The sequence below is a fragment of the Ursus arctos genome, unplaced genomic scaffold (assembly GCF_023065955.2).
Source record: "Ursus arctos isolate Adak ecotype North America unplaced genomic scaffold, UrsArc2.0 scaffold_30, whole genome shotgun sequence".
Classification (NCBI taxonomy): Eukaryota; Metazoa; Chordata; class Mammalia; order Carnivora; family Ursidae; genus Ursus; species Ursus arctos.
In genome coordinates this window covers 19,597,250-19,618,254 of record NW_026622986.1, presented here as the reverse complement: position 1 = coordinate 19,618,254, position 21,005 = coordinate 19,597,250, and the positions used below count along the sequence as shown (strand labels likewise).

The 21,005-nt window shown below is 37.9% G+C and overlaps 1 protein-coding gene across 1 annotated transcript in view; it reads left to right on the top strand.

Annotated features, from left to right (window-relative positions):
- Positions 1–21,005, top strand: part of MALRD1 (MAM and LDL receptor class A domain containing 1) — a 731,799-nt gene that overhangs the window by 160,962 nt on the left and 549,832 nt on the right. The window contains exons 16-19 of the mRNA XM_057304733.1: positions 326–478; positions 847–952; positions 1,405–1,772; positions 5,428–5,840. Coding sequence (XP_057160716.1) covers positions 326–478; positions 847–952; positions 1,405–1,772; positions 5,428–5,840 — 1,040 coding nt within the window. The remainder of the gene's footprint in view (positions 1–325; positions 479–846; positions 953–1,404; positions 1,773–5,427; positions 5,841–21,005) is intronic.

Here is a 21,005-nt window from a genome sequence, read left to right as displayed (position 1 = left end):
ATGGAGAAATAACACGAGTATCCGAATAAATTTGGTAGACCTTAGCAATTCCATAATCAAAATGGATATTAATGCTGCTTCTTGGAAAAAAAATATTTGGTAAAAATTTAATTTCTTAAATTGATAATTCTGCGTCATCCATTTCCAGTATGAAAAGCACAACTCTTGTTTGTTTGTTTTTGGATCAGATAGGGGCCTTTTTTTCCTCAAGGGAGTCCTTTAATGTACTTAGAGAAGTATAACGAGGTGATTTCAGTGGAGTTCTAGCCTTTCTAAAGCATGTGAGTACTTGGAGAGCCACCCTGAGTCACATTCTGTTCTTCAGTTTCCAAGTGCGACTTTGAAGCAAATAGCTGTGGTTGGTTTGAAGCAATTAGTGGTGACAATTTTGACTGGGTCTGGAACTCCAGAAGTAACCTTTCGGCTGAATTTGAGCAACAGGCTCCACCTTGGGATCATACTCACAACACAGCTCAAGGTAAGAGACGAGGAGAGGCTGTCTGCGCCTCCTTCCATTCGCCCTGGGTCAGGTCTGTTAAAGAGAAGCATTTAAAGTAATGTTGATGCAACAAATAGTGTGATGGCCGGATGTTGTCATTTATGCTTATGTTGTCGGTATGAAATGACTCCTTTATGGGTGGGGTGGTGGGGAGGGAGAATAGATATGTTTTTGGCTGATTGACTTCACCGACATTATTGTTTTGCATCATTTTAACCTTGAGGTGGGTGCTAGTTTAGTTTTCACAAGAGCCGATTTGACCGACAGTCACTTTTATTGATTTTTATTAAGAGGCAGGTGTGTCAACTCAGTCGGCTAACTTTCAATTTGTATTTGTGTCCCAATAGGGCATTTTATGTTCATTCTGAAGAAAAGCAGAAACTTGTCCCAAGTTGCCAAACTCCAGAGCCCAACTTATAGCCAGGCGGGACCTGGATGCACGCTTTCCTTCTGGTAAATACTGAAAACTGTGGTCGGCTACCCTCGCAGCCCGGTGGTTGCAGACGTGGTCCTGCACTTATCAGACTTGATGATTCGCCCCTGGTTTGGCTTTAAAAATAGGTGTTGCATTAGATTTATACAATTAGCGTTTTACCGTGGAACACATTATCAGCATTTGTAGTGTTCTTTCTTTAGATGAAAGGGACTCTTTCCCTCCAACAATGGATTATAATTTAACTAACTCTGCCTCCCCTGTTCTGGGTTGAACTCCTTGAGAAAGGCTCCCAGGGTCCTGCGAGCCAGAGTGTGCACCTGAGCAGATAAGCTTTCCCATATGAGCAGCCACAATTACATCCATTATGGTAGCTAATTATTAATTGACTGTTGATCACGTGGAAGAGCCCATAAGTTAAATGTTTGTGCCATGAATCATTTCCATTCCTTGTGTTTTCTCTTTTTTTCAGGTTTTATAACTATGGTCTCTCAGTGGGAGCTGCTGAGCTACAGCTGCATGTGGAAAATTCCAGTGACTCTACAGTACTCTGGAGAGTATTGTATAACCAGGGCAACCAGTGGTCCCAGGCGACTGTTCAGCTTGGACGCCTTACTCAGCCCTTCCATTTGTCCCTAGATAAAGTCAGTCTTGGCATTTATGATGGAGTCTCAGCTATCGATGACATCAGATTTGAAAACTGCAGTCTTCCCCTTCCTGCGGAGAGCTGCGAAGAACCGGATTTTTTCTGGTGTCCACGCAGCAAGGCTTGCATAGACAAGCTTCTGTTATGTGACCTGGTGGATGATTGTGGTGATCGCACTGATGAGGATGACTGTGGTAAGAACTTTATTATTTTTCTTTTTCTGGTCCTTCTTCTTTTGATAGTGGGGATCTTGATAAGTTCCCTGTTTTCTAGCCAATCCAGGCAAAGACACGAAGCATTGTCCCAAAGTTGATGACTGCGATGAGTGATGGATTAGTCGGGCTACCAATATTTGTTATGTAGACTCATGACCTAGGTGCTAGAGATACAATGCTGAATGCAATTACTGAGTCTCAGATCTCAGGGAGCTTACAGTCTAATCGAGGAGATAGATATTACTCAAATATTTAAAAAATAAATACAAACTGGCAGCTTTGATGGGAGAGACAGAGAGGGGTGCTGTGACTTTTTATAACAATGGTATTGAACTTCCTAGAGCTGACGACTTAGCCGAGATCTGAAAAATAAGAAGTCAGAGTATCTATGCAAAAGCCCTGATAAGTGACTGTATGGCAGATGGAGGCCAGCCAGTGTGGCTGGAGTGAGGAGAGGGGAGAGAGGGTGCAGCTTAGGGACGGAAATGTGGGGGAGGCCAGATTTCCAGATCTTTATAGTCCATGTTAGGGAGGTTTTTCTTCGTTTGAGGGTTTTTTTTAATAAGGAAGGTAATAGAATAAAATTGGTGTGTTAAAACATACCACTGTGGGTACAGTGTGATGAGTGGATTGGAGGAAAGTGGATTCAGGAGACCCATCAGGAGGCCACTGCGGTTGTCCACTGAGGAGGGGTGGGCAGCCTGTATCACAGCCACAGTGATGGAGACGGAGGGACTGATGTTTGGGGAAATATTTAGGAGGGACATTTGATGATGTTTTGGCTACAGGGAGCAGAGAGTGGGCTGTCAAAGATAAGTCTTGAGTTTCCGGTTTAAATTACCAGAAAGTTTATGGTATCTGATGATTATATATGTTTTACAGTTTTATGAGCCTAGCTCCAGATAGCGCCTACTGCATTTGCTCCTGAAAATGAATCAGAAGCTCATAGCTGTTTTTTTTTTAATTACAAAAATCAGTCAGAAAAAGAGTTTGCATCTTTCCTTGTCTAGAAATAGCAACGATTCTTAAAATTCAAGCTATCTGCTTATTACTTTAAGAGGCTAATTATAAACCAAAGTGAAGCCATACAATGCTTGGTACATCATAGGAAACACTGCATTAAGAAATTTCCATATAAATTATTGTAGAGAGTACTGCATGTATGTGGTCTTTGATACAGTCAGGTGGATTGAAGTCAGAATTACCATGCATCTCATTACACAACTAATACCTTGAGTGGCTATAAATAAAGTCGATAATTTAGACAATAGCTAACATAAGAAGTGTTGTCCTCAAGGTAATTTATTTTTGCAGACTTAGCTTTTTCATCTTTTTGAAGCTCTCCGAATCCCACTCCTCAAAAAAAAAAAAAATTTGATATGTTGCTAAAAATAAGTAAATTATCCTTCAAACCACTCAGTGTTAACTTAGAATGGAATTATGGCAGTACAAGTATATTAAAATACTTCTTGTGACTAAAATTAACGAGAAAATAGTAGTGACATTGGACGGTTAGTCTCTCTCACAGCTGTCCATATAGACATGTTACTGGATTACACAGAATGCATTGGACATCCAGAAATCGATGTTGTATTTCCTAAGGTTCCCTATGTTTGGAGACATGGTCTTTTATTTAAAGGTGGAGCTGCATGCATTCCCTTTTGGAATAGAGATTGAACATACAGTCAATATGAACGCAGGCAATATCAAAATCCCTTGGCTTGAGTGCCAGTTTTATGTCAAGAGACTTAGCAGCTTGACATTCTCCTTCCGCTCCACAGCCAAAGACTGACACCTGGAGAGTACGCTGCAGGTCCCCAGTTCACGTCACAGCTAGGCTTGATTAGTCACAAGTGAGGAAATATCAAATGAAAGCTCATCTCCCATTTGACATTTACTCACTGGGTTCCCTTCATTAGGTGTAAGTTCCTGTTCTGTGGTTTTCAAAGACAGACGATTTGTTCTTGCCTGGCTGCATTTATCCACATATGCTTATATTTATTGTTTCAGAATATTTATTCCCCTTTGGCACCAAGCACATTTACTAAAATGAATAAAGGACAGCTGACATTTATTTTTTAAAAATATTAACTTATGTAAATGAAGCTAAAAGGTAGAACTCCTCGTTAATTCTAAATCCTGTTCCTTCTGCCCAAATAATGCTAAATGTACATTCTGTGGCATTTATTCTACAGAAACCTTGGTGTCAATAAAATGCTCACATCCCGAAAAATGAATACATTCCGATGCTATGCTTGAAATTATGGTAGATTGTCTAGTTGACAAGAGACAAGTCAATTCTTCATAAGTGCTTTCAATTCTTCTAGGGACTGAGTGGAGTTTAAAGTTTAAAAGCTCCAGCTCAAAAGGAGCTTCAATGCAGTGAGAAGAAAAGACTACCCCCCCCCCCCCAGGAGACACAGCACAACAGGAAGCATAAATAGAGAAGGAGAGGAGGAGTGAGGTGTTTAAGGCACTTGGGGAAGACGGTGTATGTGAATGGGAAGGATCGTTAGGGACAAACAGGAAATTAATTTGGGAAAGGTGAAGCTTGAAAGAAGACTTTAGATTTAAGTTTAGATTAAATGAGTATATATTACAGGAGTTTGAATAGAGAAGGAAAATGACAAATTGCCATGGAAGGGGGCAGAATGGTCATTCCGGCATTGGTGCCAAGGGACACTTGGAACTGGACCAAGATGGAACCAGAGGGAGGAGTTTTTCAGCATGAGGCCTGGAAAACACTAGCATCAGAATCATGTTGGGGGCTTGTTAAAAATATGGATTCCTGAGCTTCACCCCATATCTAACAAGCTAGTATTTGTACAGGGCTTCACCGTGGCGTAAGCCATTCTACCACGTACCTCAGATGATTCTGGAAGATTCAGCCCTATTAACATATGACTGTTCTCAGTTCTGCATATTAAAATCACCAAGGGAGATGATGAAGTACCCTGATGTTCCGCAGCACTCTTTGCAGCAGTTAAATCAACATCCCCAGGGGCGCCTGGGTGGCTCAGTCGGTTAAGCGTTCACTCTTGATTTCGGCTCAGGTCACGATCTCAGGGTTGTGAGATAGAGCCCCGAGTTGGGTTTCGTGCTCAGCGGGGAGTCTGCTTGAGATTCTCTGTCTCCCTCTGCCGGCTCCTCCTCCCCACACTCCCTCTCTCTCAAATAAATATCTTAAAAAAAAAATAAATCAGCATCTCTGGAGATGAATTCTGGGCCTTGGTGTTTTTTTGTTTTTTTTTTTTTGTTTTGATTTTTAATATTCACTGGTGATTGGAACATTTGGCTAAGGTTGAAATTGACTGAGCCGGGAGTTTGTAGCGTTGAGTCAGCCATGGTGTCATGATCATTTGCATAGAGTTATACTGCTAGAAATGGTGAAGGGATGGGCGTAAAAGGCATTTGGGAAATAACGGCTGAAGTAATGCCGCCTTCAGTCTATAAAATATTATTGCTTCATGTCAGTCTAGGATTTATTCACTTTTTAAAAACTTTAATGTTGCATTTAAAAAACAAAATGGCAAACCTTGGCAGGAGCAAAATATCAACGAGTATTCTTAATCGTAGTTATTTTTGTCCCTAATTTTTTTTTTTTTTTTTTGCTATTATTTAATGCCAATTTCAGTACCTGAACTCCAGTGTAACTTTGAAAATGGAATTTGTAACTGGGAACAAGATACAGAGGATGACTTTGATTGGTCCAGGAAGCACGGTCCAACTTCAACACTTAATACAGGGCCAATGAAGGATAATACTTTGGGCACAGCTGAAGGACACTATCTCTACATAGAATCTTCAGAGCCACAGGTTTTCCAAAACAGAGCTGCTTTACTCAGCCCTATCCTCAACACCACCGATGCAAAGGGCTGTACCTTCCGCTTCTATTACCACATGTTTGGAAAGCACATTTATAGGCTGGCCATCTACCAGCGAATCTGGAGTAACACAAGAGGACAGCTGCTGTGGCAGATATTTGGGGATCAAGGCAACAGATGGATAAGGAAACACCTCAATGTTTCCAGCAGGCAGCCTTTTCAGGTATGGATAATGGATTTCATAATGTCTATTTACAATGCATCAGAATGTCTAAGGAATATGAAAGATTGCTGTGGTCTTGAATTAAAAGCAAGTGGAATTTGATCAAAGTTACTTCGAAATACATTCATCATTCATCATTCAATTAAGGGTTTACCAAAGCTTGTTAAGTTGCTTTCCTCTTTGACGACCCCCAATAATGTGTGATTAAAATTTCTAAAGGTGGACACATGGTATTGGCAACAGCTGCAGGTCCCTCTGACTTGAAGTCATTTTTCTACTGAAATAAAAAATCGAGAGGGAAAAAGAGTTCTGCACAATTTCTGGTATTCTGCCAAACGTTTGGCTCCTAAGATCTGTCATTTTGAATATTCCATTTGACTTTTTCACATTTTGTAAGTAAGCAAAAAAATTCGAGAAGAGTGCATGCGCTGTTGGGAATCACACAGCTACTCTGGGGCGAAGCCAGAGGTTAGTCTAGCTAAGTCTCCTTACTCCTGGTGGAGTATTTTTTTACTGTGGGTCTCATGTACCTTCTCCTAAAAGGGAAACTTAGAAAGGCAAGTTTAAATGCTTATGTGGCTTTTACAGTTTTGTGAAGGAATTTTCCATCTATTATCTCTTTGATTCCCTCAGCAATTCCCTGAAGTGGGTAAGCCAGGATCCTTTTTGTCAGTTTTACAGACAAGAAGAAAAAAATGCTCAGAGAGGTGGTTATTTATATCTGGCTAAAGAGATGGTGAGCAGCAGAACGGGGACTTGGACTGGGAGCTGCAGTTTCCTATTAATTCATATTCATTTCCTTTCTAATATATCATACAGCCTGTCACATGTGGGAAGGTTGAATATTCGTTCTTTCCCCTTTTGCTCAAATATATCTACATATAATATACGGGGAGAAACTTCTTACCTCTCTAGGCTTTATTTTTTATTTTTATTTATTTTTTTTTTGCTTTTTAATATGGACTGCATTCTCTCACCCTAATTTTAAAGTACCGTCTCTATCTAAATGTCTTGAGTTAACAGTTTTGTAGCCGAGAACTTAGCTCCAGGCCACCCGTTAAGAGCCATCATAGATATACATTGTATATGACTCCCCAGAGAACACGCTGAAACTGGTGCTTTGTCTAGACAGACATAAGCTGAAATCATGAGAACGAATCTGCGATACGTAGAGTTATCTTGCTGTTCAGCTGTACTGGTAAGGTGGGTGTAATCACAAATGAAATTGAAGGAAGGTTCTTTGACTTTTGTTTAATAATAGCTCATCCACTTCAAATTAATTCTTAATATTTAATCAGGTGAATTGTAATTTGGGTCAAACTAGTATTCAGTGGATAAATTCTCCTTATGATATTTACTCAAGAATTGGTTGCCAGGAGAAAATCACCTTGGCAAGGGAGCTGCTTCACATTCAGATGAACGTGGAACTAACCAAGAAATCCTTTAGTTACGAATCTGAAGTATGGAAATTGGGGTTTGAAACCCATTTTGGGTTATACGGGGAATGCTCTATTTCATGCAGTGGTTCTTCTAGGCGTTTTACTCTTTTCAGTGACATTCAGGCATGGAAAGGTGAAATCAGATTGTGCATGCTGTATAGATTAATTATTCAAGATAGTAAAAATTGGGTCCAACTTAACCAAATATTTTTCTTCATTGAATAATGCGTATACATAGTTGTTGCAAAAGCAGCAATAACCAAGATTTTATTTAACTGTGATATTGGTGAAATTACCTAGTATCAGTCCAGCAGGTAACATGCTCATTCAATGTTTATTAAAAAGAAACATTCAAGGATTTTTCAAGAGTTATGTACCTATGTATAGTTGACACACAATGTTACATTACTTTCAGGTGTACAACATAGTGATTCAACAAGACTATACATTATGCTGTGTTCACCACAGGTGTAGCTACTACCTGTCCTGACACACTGCTCTTACACCATCATTGACTATATTCCTGACGCTGTGCATTCAGTCCTATAACTTACCCATTCCATAACTAGAAGTCTGTATCTCCCACTCACCTTCAGCCATTTTGCCCAACACCCCAACTTCCTCCCCTCTGGCAACCTGCAATTGGTGGTCTGTATTTATAGGTCTCCTTTTGCTTTTTGTTTATTCATTTTTTAAAACTTCCAGTTAGTGGAATTATATGATATTTTTCTGATGTATTTCGCTTAGCACAGTACCCTCTGGGTTAATCCATGTTGTCTCAAATGGCCCATCTCATCCTTTTTATGGCTATGTTATATTCTTGTGTGTGTGTGTGTGTGTGTGTGTACACACCACTTCTTTCTTATCCATTTGTTATTGATGGGCACTTAGTTTGCTTCTGTATCTTGACTATTGTAAATAATGCTATGGTAAACATATGGGTGTGTATATCTTTTCAAATTACTTTCTTTGTGCTTTTTTGGGTACTCAATAGGGGAATTATTGGATTGTATGATATTTCTACTTTTAATTTTTTGAGCAGCCTCCATACTGTTTTCCACAGTGGCTGCTCCAATCTGCATTCCCACTAATAGCGCAAGAGGGTTCCTTTTGCTCTACATCCTTGCTGAAATTTTTTATTACTTGTGTTTTTGTTTTAGCCATTTTTTTTTAAGATTTTATTTATTTATTTGACAGAGACAGCCAGCGAGAGAGGGAACACAAGCAGGGGGAGTGGGAGAGGAAGAAGCAGGCTCATAGAGGAGGAGCCTGATGTGGGTCTCGATCCCATAACGCCGGGATCACGCCCTGAGCCGAAGGCAGACGCTTAATGACTGCCTTACCCAGGCGCCCCTGTTTTAGCCATTTTGACAGGTATATAGTGATATCTCATGGTGGTTCTAATTTGCAGTTACCTCATGATTAGTGATGTTGAGCATCTTTTCATGTATCTGTTGGCCATCTGTTGGTCTTTGGAGAAATGTCTGTAAATGTCATCTGCCCATTTTTTAATTGGATTGTTCGGCTTTTTTTTTTTTTTAAAGATTTTATTTATTTATTCGACAGAGAGAGAGACAGCCAGCGAGAGAGGGAACACAAGCAGGGGGAGTGGGAGAGGAAGAAGCAGGCTCATAGCAGAAGAGCCTGATGTGGGGCTCGATCCCATAACGCCGGGATCACGCCCTGAGCCGAAGGCAGACGCTTAACTGCTGTGCCACCCAGGCGCCCCTGTTTGGCTTTTTTGCTGTTGAGTTGTATAAGTTTCTTATCTGTGTTGGATATTAACCCCTAATTGCATGGATCATTTGTAAATATCTTCTCCCATTCAGTAGATGGTCTTTTTGCTTTGTTGATTATCTATTCTGTGCGAAAGCTTTTTATTTTGATGTAGTCCCAATAGTTTTTATTTTATTTCCTTGCCTCAGGAGACATATCTAGAAAAATACAGCTATGGCTAATGTCTGGGAAATTACTGCCTGTGCTGTCTTCTAGGGTTTTTATGGTTTCAGGTCTCACATTTAGGTCATTAATCCATTTTAAGTTTGTGTGTGGTGTTAAAAAATGGTCTGGTTTCCTTCTTTTTCATGTAACTGTCCAATTTTCCCAGCGCCATTTATTGAAGTAACTGTCTTTTCTCCATTGTATATTCTTGCCTCCTTATTCATAGATTAATTGACCACATAATCATGTATTTATTTCTGAACTCTTTTATTCTATAGATTTATGTGTCTATTTTTTGTACCAGCACCATACTGTTTGGATTACTATGGCTTTGTAGTATATCTTGAAATCTGGAACTGTGGTACCTCTAGCTTTGCTCTTCTTTCTCAAGATTGCTTTGGCAATTCAGAGTCTTTTGTGGTTCCATACAAATTTTACTATTATTTGTTTTAATTCTTTGAAAAATGCTGTTGCATTTTGGTAGGGATTGCATTAAATCTGTAGTTTGCTCTGAGTAATATGGACATTTTAATGATATAATTTCTTCAGTCCATGAGCATGAAATATCTTTCCTTTTTTTGTGTCATCCCAATTTCTTTTATCAGTGTTTCTTAGTTTTCAGAGTACAGACCTTTCCCTTTTGGTGCAATTTTAAATAGTATCGTTTCCTAAATATCTCTTTCCGCTACTTCATTTATAGTGTTTAGAAACACTACCAATTTCTGGGTATTGATTTTCTTTTCTGCAACTGTACTGAATTCATTTATTGCTTCTAGTAGGATTTTCATATCATCTGCAAACAGGAAAAATTTTACTTCTTTACCAATATGGATTCCTATCATTTCTTTTTCTTATCTGATTGCTGTAGCTAAGACTACCAGTACTATGTTGAATAAAACTGAGAGTGAATAGGGGCACCTGAATGGCTCAGTTGGTTAAGTGTTTGACTCTTGATTTTGGCTCAGAGTAGTGGGATCAAGCCCTGTGTCGGGCTCCATGCTCAGCTGGAAGTTGACTTGGAATTCTCTATTCCTCTCCCTCTGCCCCCCCCCCCCCCCCCGCATGCTTGCTCTTTCTCTCTAAAGTAAATAAATAAATATTAAAACAAAAACAAAAGCCAAAAACTGAGTGGACATCCTTGTCTTGTTCTTTATCCTAGAGAAAAAGCTCTCAGTTTATCCTCTGTTGAGAATATTAGCTGTGGGTTTTTCATATATGTCCTTTATTATATTGAGGTATGTTCCCTCTGAACCTGTTTTGTTGAGGATTTATATCATGAATGGATGTTGTACTTCATCAAATGCTTTTTCTGTGTCTATTGAAATGATCATGCCATTTTTATCCTTTCTCATATTGATGTGATGTGATACACTGATTGCTTTGTGAATGTTGAACTACCCTTGCATCCCAAGAATGAATTTCACTTAATCATAGTAAATGATTTGTTTAAAGTATTGTTGGATTTGGTTTGCCAATATTTAGCTTAGGATTTTTTTTGATTTATCTTCATCGAAGATATTGGCCTGTAGTTTGCTTTTTTTGTAGTATCTTTGTCTGTTTATATATCAGGGTAATGTTGGCCTTGTGGAATGAATTTGGAAGCTTTTGTTCCTCTTCTATTTTTTGGAATAGTCTGAGGAGAAGAGGTATAACCTTTTTTTTTTACATATTTGGTTGAATTTACCTGACAAAAGGTCCTGGACTTTTGTTTGTTGGGAATTTTTTGATTACTGATTCAATTTCATTACTTGTAATCATTTGTTCAGATTTTCTATTTCCTTGTTCAGTTTTGGAAGATTATATGTTTCTAGGAATTTATTCATTTCTTCTAGATTGTCTAATTTGTTGGCATACAGTTTTTTTTTTTAAATTGTATTCTCTTACAATCTTTTGTATTTCTGTGGAGTCCGTTAATTCTCCTCTCTCATTTCTGATTTTATTTGGGTCCTTTCTCTTTTTTTCTTGATGAATTTGGCTAAGGGTTTGTCAATTTTGTTTATCTTTTCAAAGAACCAGCTCTTGATTTCATTGACTTTTGTTTGTTTTTTGGTTGCTATGTCATTTATTTCTGATTTGATCTTTGTTTCCTTTCTTCAACTAACCTTGAGTTTTTTATGTTCTTCTTTTCCTAGTTCCTTTGGATATAATGTTAGATTGTTTATTGAAGCTTTATTTTGTTTCTTGAGGTAGGCTGATATGGCTATATATTTCCCTCTTAGAACTGCTTTTGCTGTGTCCCCGACATTTTGGACCATTGTGTTGTCATTTATATTTGCATCTATGCATTTTGTTATTTCTCTTTCAATTGCTTTGTTGACCATTTGTTTATTTAGTATTATGTTGTTGAGTCTCCATATATTTGTGATTTCTTTTTATTGTGATTTATTTCTAGTTTTATACCACTGTGATCAACATTTATAATTGCTATATCCTCTTGTTGGATTAATCCCATTATCATTTTGTAATGGCCATCTTTGTTTCTTGCTATACTCTTTGTTTTAAATTCTATCTTCTCTGTTAGAAGTATCGCTATCCTGGCTCTTTTTTTTTTTTTTTTTTTGTCTGCTTTTGTTTTCATGGGGAATATTTTTTTATCCTTCATTTTCATTGTGTATGTGTCTTTAGTTCTGAGGTTTGAGACTCCTGTAGGCATCATTAAATGGGTATTATTTTTCATATGCACTGTGCTACCCTATGTCTTTTTTTTTTAAGATTTTATTTATTCATGAGAGACAAACAGAGAGAGGCAGAGGAGGGAGAAGCAGGCTCCCCACAGAGCAGGGAGCCCGATGCGGGACTCGATCCCAGGACGCTGGGATCATGACCTGAGCTGAAGGCAGATGCTTAACCGGCTGAGCCACCCAGGCGCCCCACTCTATGTCTTTTGATTAGAGCTGTTAGGTCATTTACATTTAAAGTAATTATTAATTGATATGTAGTAATTGCCATTTTGTTACTTGCTTTCTGATTGTTTTTGTAGTTCTTCTTTCTACATTTCTTTTATTTCATTGTGACTTGAGTTTCTATATTGTTATGCTTAGCTTTCTTTCTCTGTATTTTTGTGTGTGTGTGTGTGTGTGTGTGTGTGTGTGTGTGTGTGTATCATAGATGTAGGGTTTGTGGTTACCATGAAGTTCATATATAATATTCTAAGTAAATATCAGTCTATATTAATTTGACGGTCATTAAAGTTCAAACACATTCTAGAAAACAAAAACACACATATAAAACTTTTACTTTTTCTGTTCTTTTCCCCTTTACTCCCTCCTCCACATTTTATGTATATGTTGTCATATTTTATAACTTTTTTTCCCTATAATTTTCTTATGCTAAGTTATGGTCATTTCTTTTCCACTTAAAGAAGTCCCTTTAAAATTTCTCTTAAGGCTAGTTTAGTGTTGATAAACTCCTCCATCTTTTGTTGGTCTGGAAACACTTTCTCTCTCCTTCAAATCTGAATGATGACCTTGCCGTGTATTCTTACTTGTAGGATTTTTCCTTTCAGCACTTGGATATATCATGCCACTGTATTTTGGCATGCAATCTGCTGAAAGATCAGCTGATAACCTTGAAGGTTTTCCATTTTAGGTAACTTTTTTCCCCTCTCTTGCTGCTTTTAAGATTATCTTTTTTTCTTTTTTCAATTTTAATTTCACTATACCCATCATACAGTGTTATATTAGTTTCAGGAATACAAGGGTGATTCAGCAACTCTGTATATTACTCAGTGCTCATCATGATAAGTGTACTCTTAAACCATTTCACCTATTTCACCCATCCCCTTACCCACTTCCCTCTGGTAACCAGTTTGTTCTCTATGGTTGAGTCTATTTTTGTTTTTTCTCTTTTTTTCTTTATTCATTTGTTTTGCTTCTTAAATTCCACATAGGAGTGAAATCATATGATATTTGACTTTCTCTGGCTGACTTATTTCCCTCAGCATTATACTCTCTAGATCTATCTATATTGTTGCAAATGGCAAGATTTCATTTTTTTCTTTATGGCTGAGTAATATTCCATTTCTGTGTGTGTGTGTGTGTGTGTGTGTGTGTGTGTGTATTAATTTCTTTATCTACTCATCTCTTGTTGGAAACTTGGGCTGCTTCCATAATTTGACTACTGTATATAATGCTGCAACAAGCATAGGGGTGCGTACGACTTTTCAAAATAGTATTTTTATATTATTTGTGTAAATACCCAGTAAGTTGAATTACCGGATCATATGGTAATTTTATTTTTAATTTTTTTTTGAGGAACTTCCATATTATATTATGTAGTGGCAGTGTACGTTTTCATTCCTATGGAACTGTGCACAAGGGTGCCTTTTTCTCCACATCCTCACACTTATTGCCTCTTCTGTTTTTTATTTTAGCCATTCTGACGAGTGTGTAGTAATATTTCATTGTGGTTTTGATTCACATTTCCCTGACGCCAAGTTTGTTGAGCATCTTTTCATGTGTTTGTCGGCTATCTGTCTTCTTTGGAGAAATGTCTGTTCATGTTTCTGCCCATTTTTAATCAGATTATTATTATTATTATTATTTTTTTCTGGTGTTGAGTTGTATCAGTTCTTTATATATTTTGGATGCTAACCCTTGACACATGTATCATTTGCAAATTACCTCTCCCATTGTGTAGGTCGTCTAATTGTTGATGGTTTTCTTTGCTACACAAAAGCTGTTTATGTCAATGTAGTTTCAGTAGTTTATTTTTACTTTTGTTTCCCTTGCCTGGTTGGAGAGGCAGAGGTAGAAACATGTTCTTATGGCATAGGCCAGAGAAACTACTGCCAGGACTCTCTTGTAGGATTTTTATGGTTTCACTTCTCACATTTAGGTCTTTCATCTGTTTTGAGTTTATTTTTGTGTATGGTGTAGGAAAGTGGTCCAGTTTCATTCTTTCCCATGTAGCTCACCAGTTTTCCCAACGCCATGTGTTGAAGAGATTGTCTTTTTCCATTGCATATTCTTCCCTCATTGCTCAAAGACTTATTGATCATATAATTGTGGGTTTATTTCTGGGCTTTCTCTTCTGTTGCACTGATCTAAGTTTCTGTTTTGGGCCACTACCATACTGTTTTGATTGCTACAGCTTTGTAGTTTATCTTGAAATCTGGGATTGTGATACCCCCAGCTTCTTCTTTCTTAAGAATGCTTTGGCTATTCTGGGTCTTTTGTGGTTCCATACAAATTTTAGGATTATTTGTTCTTGTTTGGTGAAAACTGCTGTGGGCATTTTGATAGAGATTGTATTAAATCTGTAGATTGGTTTCAGTTGTATTGATATTTTAACTATTAATTTCTCTAGTCCGTGCACATGGAAAATCTTTCCTTTTTTTTTTGGTGTCATCTTTAATTGCTTTTATCATTGCTTTATAGTTTTCAGAATACATGTCTGTCCCCTCTTAGATATATTCCTATGTATCTTACTGTTTTTGGTGCAATTGTAAATGGGAATGTTTTCTTAATTTCTCTTCTGTTTCATTATTAATGTATAGAAATGGAATGGATTTCTGTATATTTATTTTTGTATCTTGCAGCCTTACTGAATTCATTGATGAGTTCTAGTAGATTTCTGGTAGAGTTTAGGGTTTTTTATATATAGTATTATGTTACCTGCAAATGAGAAAAGTTTTACTTCTTCCTTACCAGTCTGGATACCTTTTATTCCTTTCTCTTATCTGATTGCTGTGGCTAGGACTCCCAGTACTATACTGAATAAAAGTGAGAGTGGACATCCTTGTCTTGTTCCTAATCCTAGAAGAAAAGCTCTGTTTTTCCCCATTGAGGATGATGTTAGCTGTGGGTTTTTCATATTTGTCCTTTATTATGTTGAGGTATGTTCCTTCTGAACCTACTTTGTTGAGGGTTTCCATCATGAATGGATGTTGTAATTTGTGAAGTCCTTTTTCTGCATCTGTTGAAATGATCATATGGTTTTTTTTTTTTTTTAAAGATTTTATTTATTTATTTGACAGAGATAGAGACAGCCAGCGAGAGAGGGAACACAAGCAGGGGGAGTGGGAGAGGAAGAAGCAGGCTCATAGCGGAGGAGCCTGATGTGGGGCTCGATCCCATAATGCCGGGATCACGCCCTGAGCCGAAGGCAGAAGCTTAACCGCTGTGCCACCCAGGCGCCCCTGATCATATGATTTTTATCCTTTCTCTTTTTGATGTGACGATTCACGTTGATTGATATGCAAATATTGGACCATACTCACATCCCAGGAATAAATTCCACTTAATTGTGGCAAATGATTTGTTTAATGTACTGTTGGATTTGGTTTGCTAACATAGTTTCGGATTTTTTCATGTGTGTTTATCAGAGATATCAGCCTGTAGCTCTCTTTTTTTGTTGTTGTTGTATCTTTATCTGGTTTGGCTTCATGGAATGCATTTGGAAACATTCCCTCCTCTTTCATTTTTAGAAATAGTTTGAAAAGTATAGGTTTTAACTCTTATTTAACTATTTGTTAGAATTCACCTGTGAAACTATATTGTCCTAGAATTTTGTTTGTTGGGAGTTTTTTTATTATTGATTCAGTTTCTTAGCTGGTACTTGGTCTGTTCAAATTTGCTATTTCTTCCTGAATTAGTTTTGGGAGATTATATATTTCTAGAAATTTATCCATGTTTTCTGTTGTCTGTTTTGTTGGCATATAATTTTTTATAATTTCTTTTATAATTCTTTGTATTTATATGATATCAGTTGCTTCACCTCTTTCATATCTTGAGTCCTCCCGCTTTTTTTTGTGAGTCTGGATAACTGTTGGTGAGTTTTATTAATCTTTTTCAAAGAACCAGCTCCTGATTTCATTGATCTGTTTAATTTTTGTTTCTATTTCACTTTTTCTGCTCTAATCTTTACTGTTTACTTCATTCTACTGGTTTTGCATTTTTTCCTTCTTTTTCTAGCTCCATTACCTGTAAGGTTAGGTTGTTTATTTGAGATTTTTCTTCTTGAGGTAGGCCTGTATTGCTCTAAACTTCCTTGTTAGAACTGCTTTTGTTGCATCTGAAAAATTTTTGGACCATTGTGTTTTCACTTTAATTTGTCTCCACATTTTTTTTTTCATTGATCTCTTGGTGGACCCTTTAATTGTTTAATAGCATGTTATTTAACATACATGTATTAACGTATTCTCTAGATTTTTTCTTTCTCTTGATTTCTAGTTTCATAGCATTGGGGTTAGAAAAGATGCATGGTATGACTTCAGTCTTTTTGAATTTGTTTATACTTGTTTTGTGGCCTAACATTTGATTTGTTCTGGAGAATGTTCCATGTGCAGTTCAAAAGAATGTATATTCCACTGTTTATATGTTCTGACTATATCTGTTAGATCCATCTTGTCCATGTATCATTTAAAGCCAGCGTTTCCTTGTTGATTTTCTGTTTGGATGATCTATCCATTGATATAAGTTGTCAAGGTCCCTGAATATTACTGTATTATTATTGATTACTTCCTTTATGTTTGTTATTATGCTTTATGGATTTGGGTTCTCCCAACTGGGTGCATAAATATTTACAATTGTTATATTTTTTTTGTTGGTTTGTCCCCTTTATTATAACATAGTGTCCTTCTTTGTCTCCTGTTACAGTCTTTGTTTTTAAGTTTGTTTTGTCTGGTGTAAGTATTGCTACCCTAGCTTACTTTTCAGTCCCATTGCATGATACATACTCGTCCATCTCCTCACTTTCAGTCGGCATGTTCCTTTAGGTCTGAAATGAGTCTCTTGTAGGTGGAATATAGGTCGGCTTTGCTTTTTTTTTTTTTTAATCTATTCCATCACCCTGTGTTTTCTGTTTGGAACATTTAGTCCATTTACACTGAAGTAATTATTTAGGGGTATGTATTTATCATTTTTTAAACTTGTTTTATGGTTGTTTTGTGTTCTCTATTTCTTCTCTTGCTCTTTTCTCTCAGGCTTTCTTTAGTAATGTACTTAGATTTCTTTCTCTTTATTATTTGTGTATCTATTGCCAGAGTTTGATTTGTGGTTATCATTACATTTATATATATCATCTTATTCAAACAGAGTCTGTATTAATTTGATGGTCACTTAAGTTTGGCCCATTCTAAAAGCACTAAATTTTTACTCCTTTCTCCACCACATTTTAGGTATATGCTGTCATACTTTATATCCTTTTATTCATTTATTTTTAATTTTTTAAAAGTTCTTTCTTTTTTTTTTTTTAAAGATTTTATTTATTTATTTGACAGAGATAGAGACAGCCAGCGAGAGAGGGAACAGAAGCAGGGGGAGTGGGAGAAGAAGCAGGTTCATAGTGGAGGAGCCTGATGTGGGGCTCGATCCCATAACGCCGGGATCACGCCCTGAGCCGAAGGCAGACACTTAACTGCTGTGCCACCCAGGCGCCCCATAATTTTTTTTAAAAATTATTTCTTGAGAGAGAGAGAAGGGGAGTGGCAGAGGGAGAGGTAGAGAGAGCATCACAAGCAGGCTCTATGCTTAGTGCAGATACTGATGTGGGGCTTGATCTCACAACCCTGAGATCATGACCTGAGATGAAATCAAGAGTGAATATTTAACTGACTGAGCCACCTAGGCACCCCTTTGTATCCTAGTATCTTGTGACTCCCTTGACTGATTTTTTATAGATTTGCTTAATTTTGCTGCTTTCATGCTTCCTAATTTTCTTACTCCTCCTTATGTTCGTTCCTTTCCAGTCAAGGAGTCCCCCTTAACCTTTCTTCTAATGCTGGTTTATGGTCATAAATTCCTTTTATTTTTGGTTGTTTTGGGGACTCTTTATTTAACTCTCCTTCTATTTGGCATGATAGCCTTGCCGTATATAGTATTCTTGGTTGCAGGTTTTTTTCTTTCGGCACTTCAAATATATAATGCTACTCTATTCTGTCTTGCAAAATTTCTGCTAAAAAATCAGCTGATAGCCTTACGGAATTTCCATTACGTGTGATTTTTTTCCTCTTGCTGCTTTTAAAATTCTCCATCACTATTTTTTTTTTTTTTTGCCATTTTTATTATTGTGTGTCTTGATGTGGACCTCCTTATGTTGATTTTGTGGGGACTCTCTGTGCCTCCTCACTCTGGATTTCTGTTTCCTTCCCCAGATTAGGGAAGTTTTTGTCTATTATTCCTTCAAATACATTTTCTGCCCCCTTTACTCTCTCTTCTAGGACTCCTCTAATATGAATGTTATTATGCTTGATGGTATCACTGAGTTCCCTTAATCTTTTCTCATTTCTTCTTCTTCTTTTTTCTCTCATCTGTTCAACTTGATTATTTTCCATTACTCTGTCCTCCAGGTTGCTGATCAGTTCTGCTTCCTCTAGCCTACTATTTATCTCTCTACTGTATTTTGAATTTCAGTTATTCTTTATCTCTGATTTGCGCTTTTTTATATTACCTTTTTGTTCAAGGTCTACTTGAAGTCCTTCACTCCTTTCTCAAGTCTTTTGAAGATTTTTACAACCATTTCTTTAAATTCGCTGTCAGACATATTACTTATCTCTTTCATTTAGATCCCTTGCTGCAGCTTTTTTCTGTTCTTTGATTTGGGCCGTATTCCTCTGTCTCCTCATTTTTCTCTAACTCTCTGTGTCTGTTTCTCTGTGTTAGGAAATCCAGCTATGTCTTCTGCTCTTTAAAGTAGTGGCCTTAAGAAGAAGAGTCCTAGAGTGCCCTGCAGTGCAATGTCCCTTGTTCAACAGAACATGTCACTTCAGAGGCGTCTCTTATGTGTGCTGTGGCCCCTAATGTTGTGGCTGAGCCATGTTTGCCTCAGTCCAGTTGTCTGCCATGGCTCTCTTTCCCATAGCATTGACCTGTTGTGGTCAGGGTTTGTGCCTTTTGTTTTTAGTGAGCCATTTTGGGGCCATCTGGAGCTTGAGTTTAGTCAGACCCAGGGTTTACCAGAGCTGCGTTAGCACTGAACTGCAGGGCACTCTTTCTCTGTTTTTTCGGAAGCTTTCATTCTTGGGTGTGGCCTATATTCAGACCAGATGTCCACCTATAGCCCACTGCTGTGGCCAGTCACAGGTGTGTGGTTATTTTCCCCTCTCCGGGGGGCAGGAGTCACATTGCAGTGGTGCTAGCACCTATTAGGTCTGCTTGCATCCTGCCAGGCTTGTGGCACCATTTTGGATGGTCTCCTGCAAAGAGCATTTTGGAGGGTGCATGTCCACAAGACAGTGGGGGTCAGGGGTGCACGGTGCCAGCAAGGTCCATGCAGGTCAGCTGCTGGGGGTGACCTTTAGTCCAGCGTAAAATTCATGCAGAGGCCAGGCCAGGATGGGGGCACGAATCTGTAGAAGAACGTGGAGGTTGGGTGCGCTCTCAGGAAGTGAGGTGGAGAGTGTTCGTGCTGCCCTGGTTCCTGCAGGTGTCCATGTATCGGGGCTGGGGGAGGGAAATGGTACCCATCAGCCCTTTTGTTCTTGGAATAGTATTCCAAAGATCCCTGCCCTTCTAGCGCAACCTCTGAGATTAATAAATCTCCCTCCTCTATACCCCAGGTGCTTTTCAAACTGCCACTTTTACCTGTATCTCAGTGGGACTCTTTGTTGTGCTGTCTCTTTAATGGCAGAGATTCAGCTTCCTCTTGCACTTCAGCTCTCCTAGAGCTAAATTTGCTGATTTTTAATATTCCTGCTATTAAATTCCACTTACTATAAGAACTCACAAAATTAGGCCCCTCTGGGTTTCAAAGCCAAATGTTATGGGGATTTGTCTTTCCAGATGGGTCCCCCGTGCTTGGGGGGAAAATAGACATTTTCACAATGTTTATTCTTCCAATCCATGAGCATGGAATGTTTTTCCTTCTCTTTGTGTGTTCCTCAACTTCTTTCATAAGTGTTCTGTAGTTTCTAGAGTATAGGTCCTTTACCTGTTTGGTTAGGTTTATTTCCTAAGTATCATATGGTTTTTTGGTGTAATTGTTAATGGAATCTATTCCTTAATTTCTCTTTCTTCAGTTACATTGTTAGTGTATAGAAATGCAACTGATTTCTGTGCATTGATTTTGTATCCTGCCACATTACTGAATTATTCTATGAGTTCTAGTAATTTGAGGGTGGAATCTTTTGGGTTTTCCACATAAGGTATCAAGTCATCTGTGAAGAGAGAGAGTTTGACTTCTTCTTTGCCAGTTTTGAATGCCTTTTATTTCTTGTTGTTGTCTGAGTGCTGAGGCTAGGACTTCTAGTACTATGTTGAACAATAATGGTGAGAGTGGACATCTTGGTGGTGTTCCTGACCTTTCGAGAAAAACTCTCAGTTTTTCCCCATTGAGAATGATATACGCTTTTGGTTTTTCATAGCTGGCTGTTAGGATATTGAGGTATGTTCCCTCTATCACTATACTTTGAAGAGTTTTAATCATCAAAAGTGCTGTATTTTGTCAAATGCTTTTTCTGCATCAGTCGAGAGGATCATATGGTTCTTGTTTCTTCTTTTATTAATGTGCTCTATCACATGGATTGTTTTCAAAATGTTGAACCACCCTTGCATCCCAGGAATAAATCCCACCTGGTTGTGGTGGATAATCCTTTTAATGTACTGTTGGATCCTATTGGCTAGGATCTTGTTGAGTATTTTGGCATCCATGTTCATTGGGGATATTGGTCTTTAATTCTCCTTTTTGATGGGGTCTTTGTCTGGTTTTGGGATCAGGGTAATGCTGGCCTCAGAACGAGTTGGGAAGTTTTCCTTCTATTTCTGTTTTTTGAAACAGCTTCAGTAGAATTGGTATTATTTCTTCTTTAATTCTTTGGTAGAATTCCCCTGGGAAGCCATTTGGCCCT